General features: G+C 37.7%; 1 protein-coding gene across 1 annotated transcript in view; it reads right to left on the bottom strand.

Annotated features, from left to right (window-relative positions):
• Window positions 1-27,751, bottom strand: part of Adam10 (ADAM metallopeptidase domain 10) — a 125,055-nt gene that overhangs the window by 86,296 nt on the left and 11,008 nt on the right. Inside the window, 1 exon segment of the mRNA NM_019254.1 lies at window positions 8,931-9,081. Coding sequence (NP_062127.1) covers window positions 8,931-9,081 — 151 coding nt within the window.

Genomic DNA, 27,751 nt, shown 5'->3' with positions numbered 1-27,751 from the left:
GACATGATAGTATATTTAAGTGATCCCAAAAGTTCCACCAGAGAACTACTAAAGCTGATAAACAACTTCAGCAAAGTGGCTGGGTATAAAATTAACTCAAATAAATCAGTTGCCTTCCTCTATACAAAAGAGAAACAAGCCGAGAAAGAAATTAGGGAAACGACACCCTTCATAATAGACCCAAATAATATAAAGTACCTCGGTGTGACTTTAACCAAGCAAGTAAAAGATCTGTACAATAAGAACTTCAAGACACTGAGGAAAGAAATTGAAGAAGACCTCAGAAGATGGAAAGATCTCCCATGCTCATGGATTGGCAGGATTAATTTAGTAAAAATGGCCATTTTACCAAAAGCAATCTACAGATTCAATGCAATCCCCATCAAAATACCAATCCAATTCTTCAAAGAGTTAGACAGAACAATTTGCAAATTCATCTGGAATAACAAAAAACCCAGGATAGCTAAAGCTATCCTCAACAATAAGAGGACTTCAGGGGGAATCACTATCCCTGAACTCAAGCAGTATTACAGAGCAATAGTGATAAAAACTGCATGGTATTGGTACAGAGACAGACAGATAGACCAATGGAATAGAATTGAAGACCCAGAAATGAACCCACACACCTATGGTCACTTGATTTTTGACAAAGGAGCCAAAACCATCCAATGGAAAAAAGATAGCATTTTCAGCAAATGGTGCTGGTTCAACTGGAGGGCAACATGTAGAAGAATGCAGATCGATCCATGCTTATCACCCTGTACAAAGCTTAAGTCCAAGTGGATCAAGGACCTCCACATCAAACCAGACACACTCAAACTAATAGAAGAAAAACTAGGGAAGCATCTGGAACACATGGGCACTGGAAAAAATTTCCTGAACAAAACACCAATGGCTTATGCTCTAAGATCAAGAATCGACAAATGGGATCTCATAAAACTGCAAAGCTTCTGTAAGGCAAAGGACACTGTGGTTAGGACAAAACGGCAACCAACAGATTGGGAAAAGATCTTTACCAATCCTATAACAGATAGAGGCCTTATATCCAAAATATACAAAGAACTCAAGAAGTTAGACCGCAGGGAAACAAATAACCCTATTAAAAAATGGGGTTCAGAGCTAAACAAAGAATTCACAGCTGAGGAATGCCGAATGGCTGAGAAACACCTAAAGAAATGTTCAACATCTTTAGTCATAAGGGAAATGCAAATCAAAACAACCCTGAGATTTCACCTCACACCAGTGAGAATGGCTAAGATCAAAAACTCAGGTGACAGCAGATGCTGGTGAGGATGTGGAGAAAGAGGAACACTCCTCCATTGTTGGTGGGATTGCAGACTGGTAAAACCATTCTGGAAATCAGTCTGGAGGTTCCTCAGAAAATTGGACATTGAACTGCCTGAGGATCCAGCCATACCTCTCTTGGGCATATACCCAAAAGATGCCTCAACATATAAAAGAGACACGTGCTCCACTATGTTCATTGCAGCCTTATTTATAGTAGCCAGAAAATGGAAAGAACCCAGATGCCCTTCAACAGAGGAATGGATACAGAAAATGTGGTACATCTACACAATGGAATATTACTCAGCTATCAAAAACAACGAGTTTATGAAATTCGTAGGCAAATGGTTGGAACTGGAAAATATCATCCTGAGTGAGCTAACCCACTCACAGAAAGACATACATGGTATGCACTCATTGATAAGTGGCTATCAGCCCAAATGCTTGAATTACCCTAGATCCCTAGAACAAAGGAAACTCAAGACGGATGATCAAAATGTGAATGCTTCACTCCTTCTTTAAATGAGGAAAAAGAATACCCTTGGCTGGGAAGGGAGAGGCAAAGATTAAAACAGAGACTGAAGGAACACCCATTCAGAGCCTGCCCCACAGGTGGCCCATACATATACAGCCACCCAATTGGACAAGATGGATGAAGCAAAGAAGTGCAGACCGACAGGAGCCGGATGTAGATCGCTCCTGAGAGACACAGCCAGAATACAGCAAATACAGAGGCGAATGCCAGCAGCAAACCACTGAACTGAGAATAGGTCCCCCGTTGAAGGAATCAGAGAAAGAACTGGAAGAGCTTGAAGGGGCTCGAGACCCCAAAAGTACAACAATGTCAAGCAACCAGAGCTTCCAGGGACTAAGCCACTACCTAAAGACTATACATGGACTGACCCTGGACTCTGACCTCATAGGTAGCAATGAATATCCTAGTAAGAGCACCAGTGGAAGGGGAAGCCCTGGGTCCTGCTAAGACTGAACCCCCAGTGAACTAGACTATGGGGGGAGGGCGGCAATGGGGGGAGGGTTGGGAGGGGGACACCCATAAGGAAGGGGAGGGGGAGGGGGATGTTTGCCCGGAAACCGGGAAAGGGAATAACACTTGAAATGTATATAAGAAATACTCAAGTTAATAAAAAAAAAAAAAAAGAAAAAAAGAAAAGGCTAGGCGCAGCAATGGGAAACAGAGACAGGAAAATCCCTTGGGCTCCTTGGTCAACAAGCCTAGCCCACTTGGCAAGTTGCAGACCAGTGAATAACATGCCTCAAAAAAAGAAAAAGATAGGCTATACCTGAGAACCAACATCCAAGATTGTCTTCTCACCTCCACATTCATATTCACAAACATGGACATACAAATGTACGTATACGTATACACAGACACACACACACACACACACACACACACACACACACACGAAGTATAGCCCTCATAAGAGCAAGGTAAGAAGATTACACTTGTTCAAGGGCAACCTGAACTACAAGGTGAGTAACAGACCAGCTTATGCTAGTGAAATCCAGGCTAGTCTGAGTTACACAGTGAAACTTAAATAAAACAGCACATAGGAGCAGAGGAAGAAGGACTGCTATTAGTGCAAGGCCAGCCTTGTTTCTTATATATATAAAGCTGAAGAAATGACTCAACAACTAAGGGCTCATACAACACAAATCTTACTAAGACCTGAATTTGATATTCAAAACCCATGTAAAGGTGAAAGGAAAGAACCAACTCAATAAGAGTTGTCCTCCTACCTTCATATGCATATGCAGAAGCGTACACAGGCACACAGACACACACACACACACGCACACACACACACACACACACACACACAAAGAGTACATAAATAAATGCTTTTGAAGGGATGGGTTTTTCACACAAAGCCCAAAACACATCCAAACTAATCTATAGAGATATTACATCACAGAATACAGAACTGCAGAACCAAGACATAAATGAGATTAAACTTGCACTTTACAAACCGCGTCAATTAAATTCCTCAGGAGATTATTGTACATTGGTATTATAGACACCTAAAATGCATGGTAGTCAAACCACAAACATGATAGTTAAGACAGGACTGTATGACAGTTATAGTAGGATAAAATATGTCACTGGCTAGTATTTAAAAGGAACAGAGAAAAACAGTTTCTGGTACATTATATACTATTTCATGAAGACAAAGTTGGAGAAGCAAAAATTATCTGAAATTATTACCAAAAAATCTATGTCTTAGAATAAGATACATCTGTCCTTTCTGCATATTCTAGACATTTTCATATTCCTTCCTTCCTTCTTCCTCTCTCCCTCTGTCCCTTCCTTTCCCTTATTATGACCACATGTAAAAACCTAAGGAAGATTCAGGTTCTACCTCAAGTTCACAAGGGAAGACATATATAGGTGGACCAAAAAATAAAATAATCAAAAGAAGAAAAAGCCATAATTGAAATAAATACAGCACTAACTAAGCAATCTCATTTATTTAAATGAAGCCATTTCAGAAATCCAGAAAATTTATTATTCTAAGCAAATTGTCTGTGATGTATTTTACCTTAGTGCCTAATTGATAAATTCTTTTAAAACACCTTCTCCAACAACTATAGTACTGGCTCAAGTAACACTTTTAACAAACTTTCAACTCTATTTCAAGAGCAATACCTTTTTGTAGAATTCTTAATTTTGCACTTAGGCCCGGTAGCTCGAGCCTGTAATTCCTGTACTCTGGAGGAGAACTGCTACAAGCTCAAGGCCAGCACAGTCTATATCATCAGTTCTAGGCTATCCTGAGCTGTAGAGTGAGACATGGGCTGGGTATATACCTCAGTTGGTAGAGTGTTTGCCTAGCATGCACAAAGACCTCACATCAAGCCCCCACACGGCATAAACCAGGTGTGGTAGTACACCCTGTAATCCCAACAATGGGAAGATGGAGGCAGGAGATCAGAAGCTGATGGTCATCTTTGGCTATGAAGCCAAGTTCAACCAAGACCAGCCTAACATATATATTTCTCCCCTGCCTCAAGGGAGAAAGGGAAAAAAAAAAACGTTAGGCTTGAAAAAAACTGCACTCAAACACACTCACACACATATAGTATTTTATTTTGGTTTGGTTTTTGGGAACAGGGACTTTCTACACAGCCCTGGCTGTGCTGAAACTCACTATATAGACCATACTGGCCTCAAACTCAGAGACCTACCTACCGCTGCCTTCTGAGTGCTGAGATTAAAAGAGTGCACCACCTGCCTATGTCTGACCTAAAAAACAAAAACAAAAACAAAAACAAAAACAAAAAACCAAAAAAAACCTTAATATTAAGCAAAGTTGAAAGTTTGTTCATATGCTTAGTTATAAAAAGGACTTTAATAACTGGAATACTTCTAAAAAGTCAAATCATAATTGTCTAATCATAATGCAGGTTTTCAAATAAGATAAATAAACTTTTGAACATGCTTGGCCCATGGGAAGTAATACTGTTATGAGGTATGACCTTATTGGAGGAAATGTGGCCTTGTTAGAGGAAGTATGTCACTTTTCTGGAGGTAGAACTTTGAGGTCTCATATATAATGCTCAAGCTCCACCAAGAGCCTCCTCCTTGTTGCCTACAGAAGATAGACTCCTCCTGACTGTAGGATCAAGATGTAGAACTCTCCTCTTCCAGTACCATATCTGCATGGATGCTGTCATGCTCCCCATCATGATGATAATGGACTGGACCTCTAAAACTGAAAGCCAGCCCCAATTAAATGTTGTTCTTTATAAAAGTTGCCTTGATCATGATGTGTCTTTACAGCAATGGAAGCCCTGTGCAATAGAAAACACTGTGCAAGCATAATTGTTATGTACGTGAGCTAACTATGCTGTATTCAACATGTTCCATAATTGATTAAGTAAATTTACCCAAGAAACTGGGCCCTGGTTTGCAATTAAGATAAATAAACTTATTGGTATCTTTAAAAGGCTGAAAAAAATAGGTAAGTAACCTAGCCACAAGGCATATAACAATCAATGTTTAGAGATGTGGCTACAGTTAAGGGTAACCCAAAGTCTTCATTATAGTGTACTCACTATCAAATACAAATATGTAAAAGATCATTTATAAAAGTTAAATGCAAGTTACTCTTTATTCCCAAATTGGTAATCTGTACATAGATGCTTATCCTATTAGAGATATTATGATATACTTAGCAAGCATTTCAATTTGTTCTTTTAGACAGGATCTTGCTATGTAGAATACATTGTTCTAGAACATGAGATCCTCCTCCTTGACTCTCTCAAGTATAGGGAATAGATATAGTCATGTACCATCACACCTGGTTTTAGCATTTCTTACAAATCAGAGGAAATACATCTGTAAGAAATCTATAACTTCGTTACTTGCATTTCCTACTTCAAAGAAAGGGAGAAGTTACACTATCAAACCATCACAGTAAGCTTCCACAGTACTGCATCTCTAAAACACCACAGCAAGTTTGACATCACAATGACTTCTGCACACCCTACCATGCCTATCAGCTCTGTGTGTATGTTCCTATCATCCAGGGATTAAAAGAGGTCATTTTTAACCAATAATCAAACTATTTGTGGATGACTGCATACCTGCATAGTTACTCATTCTGACTCACACACATAAAAGAACAGAGATTTGGTTTGTCAAATATAAAATATGTAATTTACATAATAAAATCTACCTATACAACAATGTGGCATCCAAAACAAAGTCAACTACTAAAATCTCATCCTCTGCTAGTGAGGAATACACTAGTACATGTATTCGGGAACACAGTAGTAAGTTTATTTGGAGAGGTTACTAAAGTTAGAAAAGCTAATGATATTATTATTATTTTACGGTACTAATAAAGAATGGATGATTTTTAATAATACCTAAAACTAAGAGTCATAAAATTTTATTTAGTGGGGTAAACTACTAGCCCTAAATTTTTAATAATAAAAAATCTTTAAATTAATCTTTTGATTAATCTATTAACATCTTTCCAAAAACACCTAGAAGAGATATGAAATATACTGAGCAATTCTAAAGAACACAGTGCTCGCCTGTGAGGAAGAAAATAGCACATATACAGAAAAGAAGCAGGGCTAAAGAGGGCTCAGTGCTTAACAGCAATGACTGCTCTTGAAGAGAAGCTGACCAGTTCCCAGCACCCACAGTCCCATTACCCACATCTGTAACTCCAGTCCGGGGAATTCGACGCCCAATTTTGGCCTCCATAGGTACCAGGCACATATACAGTGCACAAACATAAAAGGTAGGCCAAACACCCATATGTATAAAATAATCTTTAAAAGAAAAGTAGGCAAGACATTAATGCATGGATAAAAGGAGAGCACAAATCAAATGTCAATGAAACTGCACTTAAAAAATCAGAATGTGAGATAAATGCTACAAAGAACATACTGTATGTGCACCCTAGATACTCAGAAGACCATTCTGGATGAAAAAAAAAACAAAACAAAATACTTGAAGCTAGCCTAGACTAATAGGCTATGACTAATTTACAGAAAAAACTCAAAGGCAAACTTAAAAATTTGGCTAAAACCTGTGAATTGAAGGTTTCAAAACATATGTTAAATGACATAAAAAAAAAAAAACATTTAGGTGCTCAGTGGTAGTGTTTGTCAACAACTGCAAGGCTCTGGGACCTATATCCAGGACTGCAAAAAAAAAAAAAAAATACTACTGATAACAGTTTGGAAGGTTAGGAATCTACTACGAAGTAGGTCTTCAGGTTATACCAGTACAGTAGTTCAAAATGTAATTATAGCAAGCAATATGGAGTGACTGACCAAGAACACAAAAGGGGGTTGGGGGAGACTGCAGGTTTTAGTCATCTAGGTCTGGTTAAAATTCTGTGTAAGTTATTTAACTTCCCTGAGCCTGTTTCCTCAGCTTATAGACAGTTACCTTTATCTAAGTGTGTATTGGTTATTTTAACTGTCAACTTGACACAACTAAGAACAACACCTCAGAGGAGAGCCTCAATTATGAAATGGCTAACTGAGATTGGCCTGTGGGTATATCTGTGGGAACTGGGTGGATTATTAACAACATAACAGAACCCACCCCACTGTGGGAGATACCACAGGTGCTTCTGAACTGTCTAAGAAAGGTAGCTGAGTGTAAGCCAGCCTGCAAGCCACCTAGCAAGCAGCATCCATCATGAGTCCAGCTGTATGTACTTCTTGCTATAAAGCAGAGCTTCTTGGCTGGAGGCAAGGATATGTGGCCTAGCAACCAAGCCTCCTGGCCCTCAGCAATAGACTGGACCTGGAGCCGTAAGCTAAAATAAACCTTTCCTCCCTTCAGTTGCTTTTGGTCAGAGTTTTTATTACAGGGAGGGGAAAGCAAACTAAACAGTGCTAAGAAGACAAATAATAAAATGCACATAAAGGCTTTTGAATGACTCAGCAGATAAAGGCAATTTCTGTGGAAGCCTGACAACCTGAAGCCTGGACCCCACATAAAGGTGGAAGGAGAGAAACACCACAAAGTTGCCTTCTTACCACTGCATGTATACCACCATGTCATGTATACACCCACAGATACCTAACGATAATAATATTTTTTTCAAGAAAATGCAAGTAAAACACTAAGAGTAGAACAGTTATTTAATAATTAATTTTCTCTTTCTCTCTTAGCTCTTCCTGTATCCCTTCACAATTCTGTTTCTGAATTGAACAGGACAGCAGATAATCTGCTACTGGTTGTTATTACAGAACTAATAAAATTAAGTTAATAAAAGATTAAGTGACCTATTCAATAGAAAACAGTTAGACATTTTGTCTGTTGGTACCAGAAAAGATACATTAAACACAAAATATACAAAAAGTGGAAAGCCACGCACAAGATCACTTTTAAAAGACATACCATTCTATTATCAAATCTGACTCACTATACACAGAGCCCGAAGGGCTACTTATACTTAGAAAGCATGTTGCTGATATGGCTATCTGGTATGAGTTAGCTGAAACATAATTGACACCCAACATCTGAGGGACTATGAGTTGGCATGAAATGGCTATCACTAGATTAAAAAAAAAAAAAAAAGAATGATGACATCTGTTATATAACTATTCCTAGCAGAGTGCCACTTTTATGTGATATATGGCCTTAAGATCAAAAGTGAATGCCTTCTCTTTTAACAACCTGTGTGTGTCTGCCACTGTCCCTACCTCTGTATGGACTGTATGTCAGGTACATGTGTATATGCATGCATATCTGTGTCCCATGTGCCAATCTGTGCCTGGGTACTTGCCAGCATGTCCCTGCCTACCTAATCCCCTGTGCGCTAGTGAGTCAAGCACTTCTTACCTGCCTATGGCTCCTCATCTTTTCTGCAACCTCCTATCCTTCTGTGACATCCTCTACCAACATCCAAGCTTAGACCTTACATTCACAATTCAAAAACATTTACATGTGACTTCAATACATAAAAGGGCAATCCATTTTTAAAGATGGCATTTTTTAATGTATATACCAAAGTCCAGTATGAAAGAATTTGGTATATTCTTTGAAGATGAATCTTCAATCAGGAAACTTTCCACTAGGGAAAAAAGTTGCTTCCATTAGCAGACTGCATCAAAAGACTTCAGATACTGAGAGCAATGAAATTACTCACCTTCCATGAGCATGGAAATCTAGAAGTAAAAACTGGTCCTCGTGTGAGACTGCTCGTTTGGCACGCTGGTGTTTTTGGTGTAATGAATCCACATTGTAAGATAATCCTTCATAATGTCTAATATATTTATTTAAAGGATTTCCATACTGACCTATAAAAACAAGCACACAGGTAACAGTCTGAATTAATACCAACTTGAAGGCTCTTTCTAGTTCTAACTTATTAGTCCTAACTCATCCATTATTTTCAATACCTATGAATGAATATATACCAAATGCCTCATTAATCCTGACTACTATGATGAATCTCCTAGGAACATAATTTTCACACACTTTTAAAGTTATTATAAGAGTGACATTAGCTGGATGTGGTGGTAAATACATTTAATCCCAATACTTGGGAGGCAAAGGCAAAAGGACCTCACTGAGTCAGCCTGATCTACATAGTGAGTTCAAGGATAGCAAGGGCTCTGAAGAGAAATCCTGTCTCAAACAAACAAACAAACAAACAAACAAACAAACAAATAACTTATCAGAAGGATGACATTAACCATAAACAAAAGCTTTCGCATTTGCTGTAGGCTGTCTTAGATATGCTTTACCAGGTTGAACAAATTTTCATTAATCACATTTTTGCTGATAGAAATTATCACCATAGAAGCCAATTTTGTCACCTGGTCCACTCAGTAACTATCAATATTATCAGAGTAAAAGATGAGTGAAATAATAGTCTGTCTTCAATTTTCTAGATAAATTAAAAGAAAATAAGTTATCATTTCCCCCTTCAAGTTTGGTCAAAATTAATCAATGCAATCACCTTACTGTTTTGTAGAAACATATTAACTACAATCTCATTTTATAAATAGACTAAAAGGCTGGGTGGGCATAGTTGTGCACACCTTTAATACTACCACTCAGAAGAAAGAGATCCGTGGATCTTTCTGCAAGGTAGAAACTAAGCTGGTCTACAAAACAAGTACCAGAACAGCCAGAGTTGCATTGCATAGTGAGACCCTGACTCAAACAACAACAAACCGATATCAAAAAAAGAAAAAAAGCTAGTTCTGGGTGAACTTCATAGGCATTCAGTACTATAAATGAATGTTCTCTCAGTACTACTTCAGAGATAACTCACAAATTCTGTTATATTCCATTTCTATTTTCACTCTCCCTCATTATTTCTAATTTACTCCTTGATCCATACGCCATTTTAAACGCTAATGATATTTAATTTCTAAATTCTGAATATTTTCAACTATATTTTGATTATTTAAGTTATTGTCATGAGCCTCATAAATGCTAGGCAAGCACTCTACCACTGAGTACATCTCAGAACCTATTTCTATTATTGTCTAACTTAATTCTTAAATAGCCAAAGAATATGGGTTGTGTAATATCCTTTCAAATGCACTTAAATTCCTTTCATAACCCAGAATAAAAATCTCTCCTGAGAAATGTTACATGTGCACTTAAATATAAACTTGCATAATCATATTAGAGCAAAACCACAAAAGAAACAAAATAAAAGGGGGAAAAATCAACCCAAGATGAAAACGAACATATGAAAATAATTTGAAACAAACCAGAATCAGTCTTTGAGGAGATTAAGGAATTCTTGCTACTTTTCTTTAGTACTATGGTTACAAAACAGAAGGTCTTGAATTTTCAAAGACAGTTTTTTGAAGTATTTTAAGAGTTAATTGGCATGATATCCATAACTTACAGTAAAATGATTCCAGAAAAAAGAAAAAGATGCAAATTGTTAAGTCAATATCCAGTTCTGGCTAGGATGAAATAAAGACAAATAGAATTCAACCAACCACTCTAACAATTAGAAACCTGACAAAGCAACAAACGAGGTGAGATCTTTTCCACATGCCTACAATTTCCAAGAAGCAACCTAAAAACAACTGAGTTCAGGGAAGCCAAACATTTAAGATCTGTGGGACACAGTTGCCAGGAGGAAGAGAGTTGTAATACTTGAAGTGTTTGATAATTAGAATAAATTTTCCCACCACAAAAATTAGAAACACAGGAGAAGAGGAGAATAATTCTTCTTGGATTTTTTTTTTCATTTTTTGTTTTGAAACAGGGTCTCTCTATGTAGCCTTGGTTGCCCTGCAACTATGTAGCCTAGGTTAACTCTGAACTAACAGAGATCTACCTGTATCTGCCTCTTGAGTGCTGGGGTCAAAGGTGTGTACTACTAAGCCCAGCCAGAACACATCTAACACAGGACTGCTAAGTATTCATATTCATATCATCAAGAAAGAAAGTCCTAAAAGTGTATAAAGCACTGGGTATAACCCTCAGATAAGTAACACCTTAGTAATGGGGGACAAGTAGCCATAGACAAACAGCTGTTCTATATCTATTAACAAAGCTTAAATAAACATGGCCTTCCAAATTTAAATAACAAATTAGATTTAACTGATTCCAAGTAGCTTAACTGTCAGAAAAGTCTAAATATATTTAAAAATAAAATGAAATCCCTCCAAATATAAAAATAGAAATTTCTTTATCCAACAATTACCATGCCTATATGTGTATGTATGTGTGTGTGTATATATATATGTATATATGTATATATGTGTATATATATATATTCTCCCATAACTAGAACAAAAATTTGTCCTTAGTAATAGAGTACTAGAGATGATGAAGTTTGCAGATGAGGTTGTAAAAGCAGTTACTAAAAATAAGCTACCCATAAGCCCAGTTGGGGGATGACTGCCTTTAACCCTAGCACTTGAGAGGCAGAGGCAGTCTCCAGGACAGCCTGTTCTTCAGAGTGAATTCCAAGGCTACACTGAGAAACTCTGGCTCATAAAACTAAAAGCAAAGAAGTGTGTGTGTGTGTGTGTGTGTGTGTGTGTGTGTGTGTGTGTGTGTGTGTGTGTGTTACATATAAACTAGGTCAAAACTAAGTCCAAAAGAATATATGTAAAAAAAAAACCAGATAAAGTCAAATCATAGACTAATGATTGAAAAACTAGAGGTCAAAATGTTAAAATGAACTGGAGCAGAGAAGAACAACAACAACAAAAAGCCACACATATATAGACAGGTAAGAACGAAGGCACAACTCTGTATAAATCACAAGGTAGGCACCTATGTTTAAAGTTCTTTCAAACTTCCAGCCCAAGATCCTATAATCAGTTAAATGAAGGGCCTTGGAGGTCAAAACTAAGACTTGTTTAGATATCAAAACTTCTAACTTATTATTACCAGACTTATACTACTAAAAATATTAAAATTCAGGCAGAAAAAGTAGTAACGGGGAACTGGAGAGATGGCTCAGCCATTAAGAATTACTTAAGGACTTAAGTTCTCAGTACCCACATGGCAGATAAATCTGAAACTCCAGCTCCAAGGGATTCACTACACTATTCTGGCCTCCAAGGGCACCAGACACACACATGATACATAGACACGCAAGCAGACAAATTATTAATAGTTTTAAAAAAAAAGTACAGAAATACAGGACAACACAGGTAAGCAGGTTGGAAGAATAAACAGAAAACACAACCAAACAGGGGAAGGAATTGAACAAAACCATCCAGGATCTAAAAATATAATCACTAAAGAAACCACAAAGGGAGACAACCCTGGAGATAGAAAACCTAGAAAAGAGTCCAGGAGTCATAGATGCAAGCATTACCAACAGAATACAAAAGATAGAAGAGAGAATCTCAGGGGCAGAAGATACCACAGAAATTACTGACACAACCGTCAAAGAAAATGCAAAATACAAAAAGCTCCTAACCCAAACCATCCAGGAAGTCCATGACACAATGAGAAGATCAACTCTAAGGATAATAGATATAGAAGAGAGCAAAGATTTCCAACTGAAAGGGACAGTAAATATATTCAACAAAATTATAGAAGAAAACTTCCCTAACCTAAAGAAAGAGATGCCCATAAACATGCAAGAAGCCTACAGAACTCCAGTAAAGAAATTCCTCCCATCACATAATAGTCAAACACCAAATGTACAAAATGAAGAAAGAATATTAAAAGCAGTAAGGAGAAAAAGTCAAATACATATAAAGGCAGACACATCAGAATTACACCAAACTTCTCAACAGAGACTATGAAAGCCAGAAGATCCTGGACAGATGTCATAGAGACCCTAAGACAACACAAATGCCAGTCTAAGATACTATATCCAGTAAAACTCTCAATATACATAGATGGAGAAACCAAGATATTCCATGACAAAACCAAATTTACACAATATCTTTCCACAAATCGAGACCTACAAAAGATAATAAATGGAAAACTCCTAAACTACACCCTAAAAAAAGCAAGAAAGTAATCTAATTTGAACTGACCCAAAAGAAAATAGCCACATAAACATAATTCCACCTCCAACAACAAAAATAACAGAACACAACAATCATTGGTACCTAATATCTTTCATCATCAATGGACTCAATTCCCCAATAAAGACACAGACTAACAGACTGGATATGTAAAGAGGACCCAGCATTTTGCTGCATACAAGAAACACACCGGGGCTGGGGATTTAGCTCAGTGGTAGAGCGCTTACCTAGGAAGCGCAAGGCCCTGGGTTCGGTCCCCAGCTCCGGAAAAAAAGAACCAAAAAAAAAAAAAAAAAAAAAAGAAACACACCTCACTGACAAACACAGATACTACCTCAGAGTAAAAGGCTATAAAACAATTTTCCAAGCAAGTGGTCCCAAGAAACAAACTTGAGTAGCCATTCCAATATCAAATAAAGTCAATTTTCAACCAAAGTTATCCAAAAAAGATAAGGTAGGACACTTCATATTCATCAAAGGAAAAGTTCACCAAGATGAACTCTCAATCCTAAATATCTATGCTCCAAATACAAGGGCACCTACATTCATAAAAGAAACCTTACTAAAGCTCAAAGCACACACTGCACCTCACACAATAATAGTGGGAGATTTCAACACCCCACTCTCATCAATAAACAGATCATGGAAACAGAAATTAAACAGAGATATAGAGAAACTAACAGAAGTTATGAACCAAATGGATTTAACAGATATCTATAGAACATTTCATCCTAAAACAAAAGAATATAACTTCTCAGCACCTTAAGCTACCTTCTCCAAAATTGACCATATAATGGGTCACAAAACAGGCCTCAACAAACACAAGAAGATTGAAATAATCCCATACATCCTATCAGATCACCACACACTAAGGCTGCTCTTCAATAAATGACAGAAAGCCCACATCCACATGGAAGTTGAACAATGCTCTACTCAATGACAACTTGGTCAAGGAAGAAATAAAAACTCATGGGATACAATGAAAGCTGCGCTAAGAGGAAAACTCATAGCTCTGAGTGCCTCCAAAATGAAACTGGAGAGAGTATATATCAGCAGTTTGACAGCACAGCTAAAAGCTCTAGAACACACAAAAAAAAGCAAATACACCCAACAGGAGTTGACGACAGGAAATAATCAAACTCAGGGCTGAAATCAACCAAGTAGAAACAAAAAGAACTATACAAAGAATCAACAAAACCAGGAGCTGGTTCTTCGAGAAAATCAACAAGATTGATAAACCCTTAGCCAGAGACTAACCAGAGGGCACAAAGACAGTATCCAAATTAACAGACTCAAAATGAAAAGGGAGACGTTAACAACAGAAACCAAGGAAATTCAAAAAAATCATCAGATCCTATTACAAAAGCCTATATTCAACAAAACTGAAAAATCTGAATGAAAGGACAATTTTCTAGACAGATACCAGGTACCAAAGTTAAATCAGGATCAGATACACCATCTAAACAGTCCCATAAGTACTAAAGAAATAGAAGCAGTTATTAAGTCTTCCATCCAAAAGAGGCCAAGGACGAGATGGGTTTAGTGCAGGATTCTATCAGACCCTCATAGAAGACCTCATATCAATACTGTCCAAATTATTCCACAAAATAGAAACAGAAGGAACACTACCCAATTCGTCTGTGAAGTCACAATTATACTTATACCTAAACCACACAAAGACCCGGCAAAGAAAGAGAATGTCAGACCAATTTCCCTTATGAATATGGATACAAAAATACTCAATAAAATTCTTGCAAACCAAATCCAAGATCACATCAAAACGATCACCCATCATGATCAAGTAGGTTTCATCACAGGGATGCAGGGATGGTTCAATATACTGAAATCCATCAACGTAATCAACTATATAAACAAACTCAAAGAAAAAACCCACATAATCATCTCATTAGACGCTGAGAAGACATTTGACAAAATTCAACACCCCTTCACACTAAAAGTCTTGGAAATTCAGGACTTTCTTGGAAAGTCAGGAATTCAAGGCCCATATCTAAACATAGTAAAAGCCATATACAGCAAACCAGTAGCCAACATCAAACTAAATGGAGAGAAACTTGAAACAATCCCACTAAAATCAGGGACTAGACAAGGCTGCCCACACTCTCGCTACTTATTCAATATAGTACTCGAAATCCTAGCCAGAACAATCAGACAACAAAAGGAGGTCAAAGGGATACAAATTGGAAAGGAAGAGTCAAAATATCACTATTTGCAGATGATATGATAGTATACTTAAGTGACCCCAAAAGTTACACCAGAGAACTACTAAGCCTGATAAACGACTTCAGCAAAGTGGCTGGGTATAAAATTAACTCAAACAAATCAGTACCCTTTCTTTACTCAAAAGATAAACAAGCTGAGAAAGAAATTAGGGAAATGTCACCCTTCACAATAGTCACAGATAACATAAAATACCTCATGTGACTCTAACCAAGGAAGTGAAAGTTCTGTATGACAAGAACTTCAAGTCTCTGAAAGAAATTGAAGAAGATCTCAGAAGATGGAAAGATGTCCCTTGCTCATGGATTGGCAAGATTGATATAGTAAAAATGGCCATTTTGCCAAAAGCAATCTACAGATTAAATGCAATCCCCATCAAAATTCCACCTCAATTCTTCAAATTCATTTGGAATAACAAAAAACCCAGGATAGCAAAAACTATCCTCAACAATAAAAGAACTTCTTGGGGAACCACCATCCCTGATCTCAAGCTGTATTACAGAGCAATAGTGATTAAAAAAAAAAAAAATACTTCATGGTATTGGTACAGAGACTGGCAGATAGATCAATGGAATAGGATTGAAGACCCAGAAATGAACCCACATGCCTATTGTCACCTGATCTTTGACAAAGGAGCTAAAACCATCCAGTGGGGGGGGGGGTGGGGAAGATTGCATTTTCAACATTTTCAATTGCATTTTCAAGATTTGCATTGGTCCTGGTTCAACCAGGAGATCAGCAAGTAGACGAATGCAAATCGATCCATGCTTATCACCCTGCACAAAGCTCAAGTCCAAGTGGATCAAGGACCTCTACATAAAACCAGATACACTCAAACTAATAGAAGAAAAAGTAGAAAGAACCTCAAACACATAGGCACTAGGGAAATTTTCCTGAATAGAACACCTATGGCTTATGCTCTAAGATCAAAATCGACAAATGGGAACTCATAAAATTGCAAAGCTTCTGTAAGGCAAAGGACACTGCCATTAGGACGAAATGGCCCAACAGATTGGGAAAAGATCTTTACCAATCCTACATCTGATAGAGGACTAATATTCAATATCTACAAAGAACTCAAGAAGTTAGACTTCAGAAAATCAAATAGCCCTATTAAAAAATGGGGCACAGAGCTAAACAAAGAATTCTCAGCTGAGGAATATCAAATGGCCACAAAGCACCTAAAGAAATGTTCAACAACCTTAGTCTTCAGGGAAATGCAAATCAAAACAACCCTGAGATTTCACCTCACACCAGTCAGGATGCCTAAGATCAAAAACTCAGGTGACAGCAGATGCTGGCGAGGATGTGGAGAAAGAGGAACACTCCTCCATTGTTGGTGGGATTGCAGACTGGTACAACCATTCTGGAAATCAGTCTGGAGGTTCCTCAGAAAACTGGACATAGTACTACCTGAGGACCCAGCTACACCACTCCTGGGCATATACCCAAAAGATACTCCAACATGTAACTAGGACACGTGCTCCACTATAGCTCATAGCAGCCTTATTTATAATAGCCAGAAGCTGGAAAGAACCCAGATGTCCCTCAACAGAAGAATGGATACAGAAAATGTGGTACATTTACACAGTGGAGTACTACTCAGATATTAAAAACAATGAGGTCTAGAGAGATGGCTCAGTGGTTAAGAGCACTGACTGTTATTCCAGAGGTCCCGAGTTCAATTCCCACCAACCACATGGTTGTTCACAGCCATCTGTAGGGGATTTCAATGTCCCTCTCTGGTATGTATTAAGAGAGCAACAGTGTACTCATACACATAAAGTAAATAAATAAATCTCTTTAAAAAAAAACAATGACTTTGTGAAATTCATAGACAAACGGATGGAACTAGAAAATATCATCCTGAGTGAGGTAACACAATCATAGAAAAACACACATGGTTAGTACTCACTGATAAGTGGCTATTAGCCCAAAAGCTCAGATTACCCAACATACAATCCACAGACCACATGAAGCTCAAGAAGGATGACCGAAGTGCGAATTCTTCAGTACTTCTTAGAAGGGGGAACAAAACTATTCATGGAAGGAAATACAGAGACAAAGTTTGAAGCAGAGACTGAAGAAATGGTCATTCAGAGACTGCCCCTCCTGGGGATTCAGCCCATAAACATACAGCCACCAAACCCAGTCACTATTATGGATGGCAATAGGCGCATGCTGACAGGAGCCTGATATAACTATCTCCTGAGAGGCTCTGCCAGAGCATGACAAATACAGAGGCAGACTCTTGCAGCCAACTACTGAACTGACAACAGGGTCCCCACTGGAGGAGTTAGAGAAAGGATTAAAGGAGTTGAAGGGGCTTGCAACTCCATAAGAACAACAATACCAACCAACCAGAGCTCCCAGGGACTAAACCGCCATCTAAAGAATACACAGGGTCAGACCTATGGCGCCAGCTGCATATGTAGCAGAGTATGGCCTTGTGGGGCACCAATGGTTGAGAAGCCCTTAGTCCTGCCTAGGCTGACCCCACATAGACACACCCAGTATAGGGAAAGTCAGGGCAGGGAGGCTGGAAGGGGTGAGTGGCTAAATGGGGTAACACCCTCATAGAAGAAGGGGGATGGGATGGGATAGGATGTTTATAGATGGGAACCGAGAAAGGGAATAACATTTGAAATGTAAATAATTTTTTTAAATCCAATAAAAAGAAAAGAAAAAAAACCAAAAAGTACAGAATAAAAAAGAAACATAAATCAGACAACTCAAAAACCAAATATTCCAACTTGCTCTCTCAAAAACTTAAATATCACCATTCTAATCACTTCTAATAAACTATTAGCCCATCTTTCAATAATCTGTTGTTCCTAAACACCTCTATTTTGAACAAGACAAAGCAAGAAATAGGCAAAAAATAAAAGATCAAGTACTAATCAATTTCAGGTATGAGAGTACATTTGTAGGATCTAGAAATACAATTCTGTGTATGCTTTCACCCTATACAAATACTTTTCCTTGCACAGATTTTCCTATCACAAGAAACCTCAGTGTCTAAATTGTTTCAAGGGCTAGAACATAGGTACACAGTGGGAAAACGTTAGGGTAGATTCTGAGGCACCCCAGAGCATCTACTGTCACCCCCAAATAACTCCCCCAAATAATTCAGTGTGGTAAATAACTTTGAATGTTGCCTAGACTGGATTGAGAGGCATTGAAACTATTAGGACAAAACCTGTACAGTGTCTATTTTCAGATACTGTTAGATCAACGGGGCTCTGACCTAACTAAAGCTCTCAGTCACTGGCAGACTTAAAATGTTGAGGAGACTACTGGATGGAGCTATGGAAGGTGGGCCCTATTTTAAAGATGTTAGTCACTGGAAGTATGCATACCATTAAAAAGCATATTTACCTTGACCCAGCAACCTCCAGTTACCCGTCCTTGTTTCCTGGCCACTATGAAGTGAGCAACTCTGTTCTATCAGAACGTTCCATCTGCCTCACTACAGGCCAGATACAATAGCTGTGGTCCTTGGACTGGAACCTCTGAAACCAGGAGCCAAAACAAACTATTCCTTCCTCAAGCTGATTTTCCCAGGCATCAGTCACAGTCACAGAAAGGCACACGATCTAAGTCCAGACAGGATTTCCAAAGTCATCTATATGTACATTCAAACTTAGGAAGCATTGTGATTTTTCTTCATGAAGAAATTCCAGACTTCAATCAACAGCTATTTCCCCACGCCCTCTTTTTTTTTTTTTCTATACAGAATTGCTTTAAGCATCAATAGAGTATTAACAGGGCTAAGGACCACCCATGCTTCTAGGTAAAAGAACTGCTAAGAAAAATTTACAAGAGTCTACAACCTATAAACCAAAAGCCAGTTTAACAACAGTACTTGTGTTTAGCACAGATAAGAAGCTCTGTGTTGGTTTTTATCACTGCTTTTGTGCAACAGAGCTGAGTAAACTTGTAATCCTAGTACTCAGGAGGCTGAGGCAGGTTGGTTACAGAAGTCATTAAAGACACTAAGTTTCCTTAGTGTTGATTTAACAATGCATCCTTTCTGCTGCAATAAGAACACTAACATAAGATCAATAGACCTCTGTAATAGTTAATGTCTTCCTGACTAGATTAACAAAGATTTAGAGATAGGGCAGGAAAGATGGTTCCACCCTTGAAAGCACTGGCGTTCTTCCAGAGGACTAGGTTTGACTCCCAATACCCACATGGCAGCTCACAACAGTCTGTAACTCTAGTTCCAGGGGATCCAATGCCACCTTTTGACCTCCAGAGATACCAGGCATACATGTACTACACAGACATAAATGCAGGCAAATACTCACACACATAAACTTGATTTTGTTTTTACTTTCGCATTTAATCTTTAAAAAAAAAAAATAATCAAAAGAGCAGCCAAAGTGCCATTTATTTCTGGGTGTGTCTATGAGACTGCCATGTGAGCTAGGGATGTAAGTGAGGATAGGTGAACATCACCAGCTCATCATCCTGCATATGCACTTTTCTCCCTTTCTCTCTTCCCGATGGCCTACCATGCCACTTCTCATTGTCCATAACCACAAGTCAATTCCTCTAATAACTCCCACCCCCACGCCTAGATCATCCAGATCCATTTAACTGTTTCTTACTGGTTTTATTTCTCTGGAGAGAACCTGTAAAGTCCTTGATTATGCACGAAAACTTCTGAAAATATTTTGATTTTCTTTCCTGGCACTGTTTCTCCTATTTAAATCTCTCCCTCATCTACTTATAACCTTGTCTGTTTAGCTTACTATACTAACTAGGATTATCACAAACCACAAGAAATGAGAGCATTTTTACTTTTCCCTCAACTTTAGTAAGAATACCTTTCAGTTCATCTCATATTCATAAAATCATGCTAATGCTTTCCTTCCATTTCTATTTTAGAAATCTAGTATTTTAAAATTCACATGAAAATCTGGCTCTAGCCAGAAACAAAAAAATTGTACATTTTTACATGAACAAATGTGAACATTTTACATCCTCAGAAGAAAAATTTAAATCCCAAAACTACAAAGAGCTATTCTATTTAAGTACTTTAGTTGTAAGGTTTTGTTTTATTGATTTTGCTGTTTGTTTTTTAATGGACACTGACAGTTTACTATGTATAAAGGAGGAAAAGGACTATCCTGATTAGGTAAAGTTTTTGTTTAATTAAATATTAATTATGACAGGGAAGATGGCTTAGTATATAAAGCTGCCTGTGGCCAAACCTGGTAACTTTAGGTCAATCCTTAGAATTAGAATCCATGAGGTAGAAAGAAAGAATCAATTCTCAAATGTTGGTCTCTGACCTCCATGAACATCAAGGCAGGCTTCTGCTCCCACCCTAACCCCATGAAAAATAAATAACTGTAATTTTAAGATACATTTCTAAATTAGCACCTGATCTTAAAATAGGTTAAATAAAATAAATGCTTATGCAAGCTTGTTAACTTTACATGACAGTTACAAAAAAACAAAAAACAAAAAACAAAAAAACCCTTGAGGACATCTTACAGGAGGAAATACTTATTTTGACTCACAAACTCAGAGATTTTACTCTGCCATGGCAGAGACAGTATGATAGAGCAAAGTGGCTCTCACATCAGTGGCCAGGAAGCAGAAAAAATGCTTCTTTCTTATTTCCCTTTTATTCCACCCAGGCCTCAACATATTGGATGGGAGGTACCTCCCACATTCAGATCAGGACTTACCACCCCCTTATATCTAGTTAATCCTCTCCAGGCTACTAATCTAGGTATCAAGATAACCAAGGCTAACCACCACAACAATAGTACTTATAAATTGAATGTAATGAAAATTAAAATTTATTGAGCACTTGCTATTTACCAGGTTATACACTGCTCTGAACTTTTCTATTTAATCCACCAAATAGATTTATTAATTAAAAAGTTATCAGGTGATATTAAAGAAACTGGTGGTTTAAGAGATATGTAATAGGACAGGGAAAAATCAGGAGCAGTATGAAGGAAGTAAATGAGGTATCAATGAGGTCATGACAACATATAACAGCTCTACTATCTTCATAAAATCAGGCAAATTCATGACACTGATGTGACTACAAAGAACAGAAATGAAAACCATCACGTGGCAGCACATGGCCTTCAAACCTAGCATCCACCTTTAAGATACACTTTTTAAAGCTACATACAATGAAATACTAAAAAGGAATGGAATGTACTTTTTATAGATCCAAAATATATGTGTATACCCTTAATTTCCACAGCTAGTAATTGACACTGGCATGGTTGACTCCACAGGAATGCAAGCCAATCTTCAGCCTTTGCCCCACTCACTCAGTCAGACACCAAAGAACTGCCTGTTTCTACACGCAGAGCCCTACATGCAGCTCAGACTCTGACCTGACTCAACTGAGCTTTGTTCTTATACTTAACAACTGGTCAGGAAATCAAAAAGTAAAGCCAGAACACAGATGCCATCAGGTCTCACACACACATGTTAAACACGCATCTCTACCTAAACAAAGCACGGCCTCTACGCCTCTCATTTTTGCATCCAGTCCTCCTTGGCAAAGCTCTCAGTTTCCCCAGTGCCAGTGTGCCAACTATCTATTCCAATTCCTTACCATCTACTCTAGTACTAATCCTTGCCACCTGCTATTCTTCTAGACTAGATTCTAGCTATCTATAGATGCCTTTGGACTAATAATCTTATCCTTCCTATAGTATCGATCTAACCAAGGGAATCAGGCAAAGCAATATCACACTCAAATAGAAATCAAAGATTCTGTGTTTCTTACAAATTGTCTTATATCTGTCTCATGTTTCCATAAATATTTTTCAATGTGATTTTCTTTGACCTCTACACTTCTCATACAATACAATCTACTTAGGAGCAAAATTCCACACTGTAAAAGAGCATCAAACCTCTCCACTATCACCCTCAAGACTACCCAAGTAACTCCCAGAAGCAAGCAGATACACCATAATTACCATCAAAATACTGAAAGTACTACCTTTCTAATGTCATCTTTGTGGTGCTGGAGACTTAACACAGGGACCTCATGGGTGCTGAGACAAGCACATTACCACTAAGTTGTACCACAAGCCCTCTCTGGTGCCAGAAACTCAATCTAAAAGGAATTGGGGGAAAACTTCCCAAAAGATGCACACTAATGCCAAAACTTCATCAAGAATGCATGTCTGCTCAGTTTCAGAACCTAAGTTTTCAGGGATAGTTCTAATTACAGGTGCCTGGAACTACCATGCCTAGAAAGAAAGAAATGTGCTGCAAAGAAATCTGAAACTCTAAAAGCTGAAAACATACTAAGCACAGAAAGGTTCAAAAGTATCTCAACAGTCAGCTGAGTGGCAGAGGCTGGTAGATTTCTGTTGAGTTTGAGGCCAACCTGGTCTACAGAGCGAGTTCCAAGACCGCCAGAGCCACAGGGAAAAAAAAAAAAACCGTCTCCAAAAAAAAAAAAAAAAAAAAAGTATCTTGACAGTCAAAACTATGACAAATAACTGACCTTTTTGATACTATTCCTACCTTCCTACCATCTATCCTTTATACAACAGGGTAACTCTATTCAAGAAAAGTACAAGCATGTTAACCTTCCAGACTCAAAGTCTATAGTTTATAAAGCTAAGCATGATCCTTGTAAGAAACTGCACCCCACACACCCAACTCCTGTCTACCCTCATCCTCCTCCACTTCTCCTTCTATGTGCAGTATCTCTATCTACCACCTTTTGTCACCCTGAGTTCTCTGACCACCCAATCTAGTGCACATTCCCTGGTATTCTTTATGAGTTCTAACTAACATGTACTACCCATCACCACCATTAGAATACAGTCACAAGTTAAATAAGCACTTTGATCACTCATGTATCCTCAGCACTTGGACAACAGTCAGGTAAAGCATGTTGGTATATACCTTTAATCCCAGCATTTGAGGCAGAGACAGGAGGACCTCTGAGTTTGAAGTCACCCTGGTTTACACAGCAAGTGCTAGCCAGTCAGGGATATGTAAGGAGACCCCATCTCAAAAAAGTTGATCAATAAATACCAATATAAATAATTAATGAATGAATCTATTCAAATGTTCCAAGCAAAGGGAAACTATATTTTAGAGATTAAAAGCCATAAACTAATCACTGGAAACCATGTGATTCTTTGGAACTAAATAATAGAATTTCAAAAAGCCTGGCATTGGCATAAAACTGACTCTTTTATAAACCCCTATATTTATTTACAAGATGAAGGAGGGATTATCTTACTGCTATCATGGGTGCATTTCAGGAAATTTCCATGCAAAATAACAATGCAGCATTTATAACTGTCTGAACTACCTACTTCATTATGCCTTATTTTTCCCATTTGAAAAAATATATAATTTACCAGTACTTACACCTAAGTGTGACTAAATGGACTAAATGTATGCTGTTTAAAGTGACTAATTCTAGGGACTAAACGTATGTGTGTTTAAAGTGCTGAGAATGGTATACAGCATACACTACCTAACAATGTAGTAAGTTACTGTTAAAAACTACTGTTGGACATTGTGACTGACACACCTATAAGCCAACAGAAAGGAAGCTGAGGGAGGAAGATGAATTTGAAGCAATCCTTGGTTATAATTCTGTCTCAAAACAACAACATATTAATCCATTTAGGGTACTTTTGTAATGAACTAATATAAACTTTAAAATGCTTTCAGGGATTGGACTTGGCTCAGTTAAGAGCACTGCCTGGTCTTTCAGAGAACACAAGTTCGATTCCAAGCTCCTGTACTGCAACTTACAAGTGTCTGTAAACACTAGTTCTAAATATTCTGACACTCTCTGGTCTCTATGGAAATCAGACACACAAGTGCACAGACATACCACAGACATACTTTCCAGAAAAAACACACATATGCACAAAATAAAATATACTTTCAGATAAAAAGACACAGGTTTTTTAAAAGCAACTTAGTTTTTATGGAAAAAAAAGTCTAACTCTACCTCTTTAATTAAAAGGCCATGTAGAAGTACTTAATGAGCAAAATAAATACACTAGCAAAAAACGGTAATCCTGTTCTATTTTAAAGTTGATTACAGTACGGCTGAGGAACGGCTCTGTAGTAAAGTGCTTAGCTAACATCCTGAAGTCTTAGGTTTGACCCTAAGCACCATTCAAAATGGTAAGGGGATCAATTTTAAAAAACACAAATCTTCAGAGGCTTTTCCCTCCATACACACTCTCAGAAATTTGGGTACACTTAATAGTGTATATGTTAACTCTACTGTAGGTTCTGAGAATACGAACATTAAAAAGTTACAATACCCAAAGAATTATTATTATGTATTAAATAAATTAAAAAAAAAAGTTACAATACATGACTACTCATCTTGTGGAGCTTTGCTCTAAAAAGATAAACAATAATCAAAGCTATAAAAAGTTATTAATTGTTATTTAAGGAAAGTGGCCGCTTAAAAATCCCAAGGAAGGAACTGGAATAAGGTATGAGGTAATCTGTAAATTAACATATGAAAAGACGCGACCGAGAATAAACTACAACAATGAGTGTCCATAACACTACTGAACTTTTAAATTACATACTTGGAAATCGTTAATATCTTATTGCTTTTTTTTTTAAGTTTCCAAAGTAAATTTTTAAGAGCTGATAATACAACTATATACAGAAATTGTTTTGCATGTAAAGGACCAGAGTGTAAAGTCCCTGACACGGGCAAATCTGGCCAGAAAAGAAATGAACACAAAGGCACTCATAGCTTTTACAAACTTTTACTTACAATGGTGAATTACTTGACAAGTGTGTTATTGTTTGCTCAACTGAAATATTTTTAATCAAGATAAAATTCATATAATAAAAGTCGTAACTTTAGCCACTATAAAGTATACACTCTGTTATTGGCTGGTTTTGACCACTCTTGGATGATGGCCGACTGCTAGGTGAAGAGAGACTGAGTGGGGCAGATGCAGGGAGAAGAGTGACTGAACTAAAGAAGATGATTTTAACTTGAATCAGTAAGGCAATAGCGGTGAACTGGTGACTGAAATCAGCTCCTGAGTAGGAGAACAGGTTCAACGCTTACCTGGGTTACAGAGAAAATAACTACTAACTACTAGCAAAGAAATGTGTCTTTCAAAAGCTTGCTGCTACTTTAACATGGAATTTATATCCCATGACAAAAACTTTCCCCTGGCTTAAACCCTTTAAATATATCAAGTACAAAAAGAACGACCTTCTAAAGACTAGGAGTAAAACCAAAACCAAAACAGTGCAGAGCTAGAGCATTTCTTTTCACTACTTATGTGTTACCATGCAGGGCACAAGGAACAACAGGAAAATTAACAAGAAGGGCTCAGAAGACATCAACCAGAGGACAGGGGTGTATATAGCCCAAAGGCAGAAAACTTGCCTAATATCCACAGTGCCTGCAGTTTGATACCCAATACTGAAAAAGAGATAAAAAGAAAAATGTTGCCAATCCAAACTCCTTTTATCTCCAAATACAGACAACTCTACTAAAGGTGTTCCCATGTAGAAATGTTTCCTGGTAATAGCAAAATAAACACACATTTAACCTGGAGTGCAGAGTGAAATGCTCCTTATCTGAGGTCAGTGGAAAATGACAACTTCTGGTGAAGGAAAGTTCCTAGATAACCCATTTCCATGTGTCATATATCTTTCCACTTGAACTATTAGCATTTCTCTCCATGGCTTAACATCTTGATTGGGGAGGCCACAATGATGCAATAATCCTTAGGCTATTTCACTGCAGCACTGTGACTACATTAAACCACTCCACTGTGCACTTTGTTCAGTAGGTTATCTTTCTCTTCAGCTACTTTATTTCATCTACTCAGAAAAGCCTAGCACCAGCAGTTTGCTTCCTTGTCCTTTGTTAGAGATTTCAGAAATCTAAACTTCTATAAAGTACACAGTAATGCACACAGTAACTAACACTTTAAAGGCCCCAAGGAAATTCTGAACATTAACACAGTTCTCTCTCTCTCTCTCTCTCTCTCTCTCTCTCTCTCTCTCTCTCTCACACACACACACACACACACACACACACACACACACACACACACACACACTAGGGATGGTAAGACTTGCCACCAAACCTGAAAAACCTGAAAAACTGAGATTTCGGCACTTAGTCTTACAGGATAAAGCACTTTCCTACCATGTGTGAGGAGGCCCCGGGTTCAACCAAAGAACTACAAACATCATGAAAATAAACTAAGTAAACCACACATGATCATACCTGTAATCCTAACTACTTAGCCTACAGATGGTGGGTTAATAGGATCACTTTTGGACCAAACAGCAACATTACTTAACAAATATTTTTCCATCTACATCCAAACCAGAAAAGTTGATAACACAATCTTAAGAATGGGTAAAAAAAAAAAAACTAACAAAAATATTAACATAATAAATCTTCCTACTTATGGAAAACTCAATTACAATACATGAAAGGGTAGATAGAGGACAAGCTAAAGCTGGTACATCTCTAATGCCTCAAGAGAATTAGCTGCAATCAAATTATTTCCAATACTTTCACTTACATTAATTTCAAAATTTGACACTAAATTTATTCAGTTACTTTTCTCACTGTTGTGGCCTGACAGTGTAGTCCACCATGGACAAGAAGATGTGATTCAAGAAGATCAGGCAGTTAGTCACAATTCACCCATAGTCTGCAAGCAGAGATGGGGTCCTGGTGCTCAGCAACCTTTCTGGTTTTTTTTTCCTTTGCAATCAGTCCAGGACCCCAAACCATAGAATGGTAGTACCCACATTCAGATCTTCCCTCCTCAACTAAACTTCTCTGAAAACACCCTCACAGACATCCCCAGAGTTGTGTCTCCTAAGTGATTCCAAATTCAGTCAAGTTGACAATTAAGGTCAACAATGTGATTTCAAAATACTTCCTTTCAAGCCATCAGCCATACCTCGAGAAACATCCATGACCAATGTTCTTTTATGCCAATATGAATTCACTCTGATTGTGTAATATTACACAGCTCTTTCAAAAGTGCTCTCTCGGATAACAAAAACAGCCTTCTAAGAACTATGTCCTATATTTCAGCAATAATAGCAAAGTATTTTAATGCATTTAGACATACCATTTCTACACTGTGACTTCAAACTGAAAACAATATCTATTTCTTCACTAGAGACCAGTCAAATCTTCTAGACTCAGCTATCTACATCTCACAGTTGCAAGTAAAACTTCAAGATAACAAAATATATCTATAATTAAAAGCAT

Source organism: Rattus norvegicus, chromosome 8 (assembly GCF_021556685.1).
Source record: "Rattus norvegicus strain SHRSP/BbbUtx chromosome 8, alternate assembly SHRSP_T2T, whole genome shotgun sequence".
NCBI classification, from domain to species: Eukaryota; Metazoa; Chordata; class Mammalia; order Rodentia; family Muridae; genus Rattus; species Rattus norvegicus.
The sequence above is the reverse complement of the archived record's forward strand: the minus strand, read 5'-3'. Positions and strand labels throughout refer to the sequence as shown.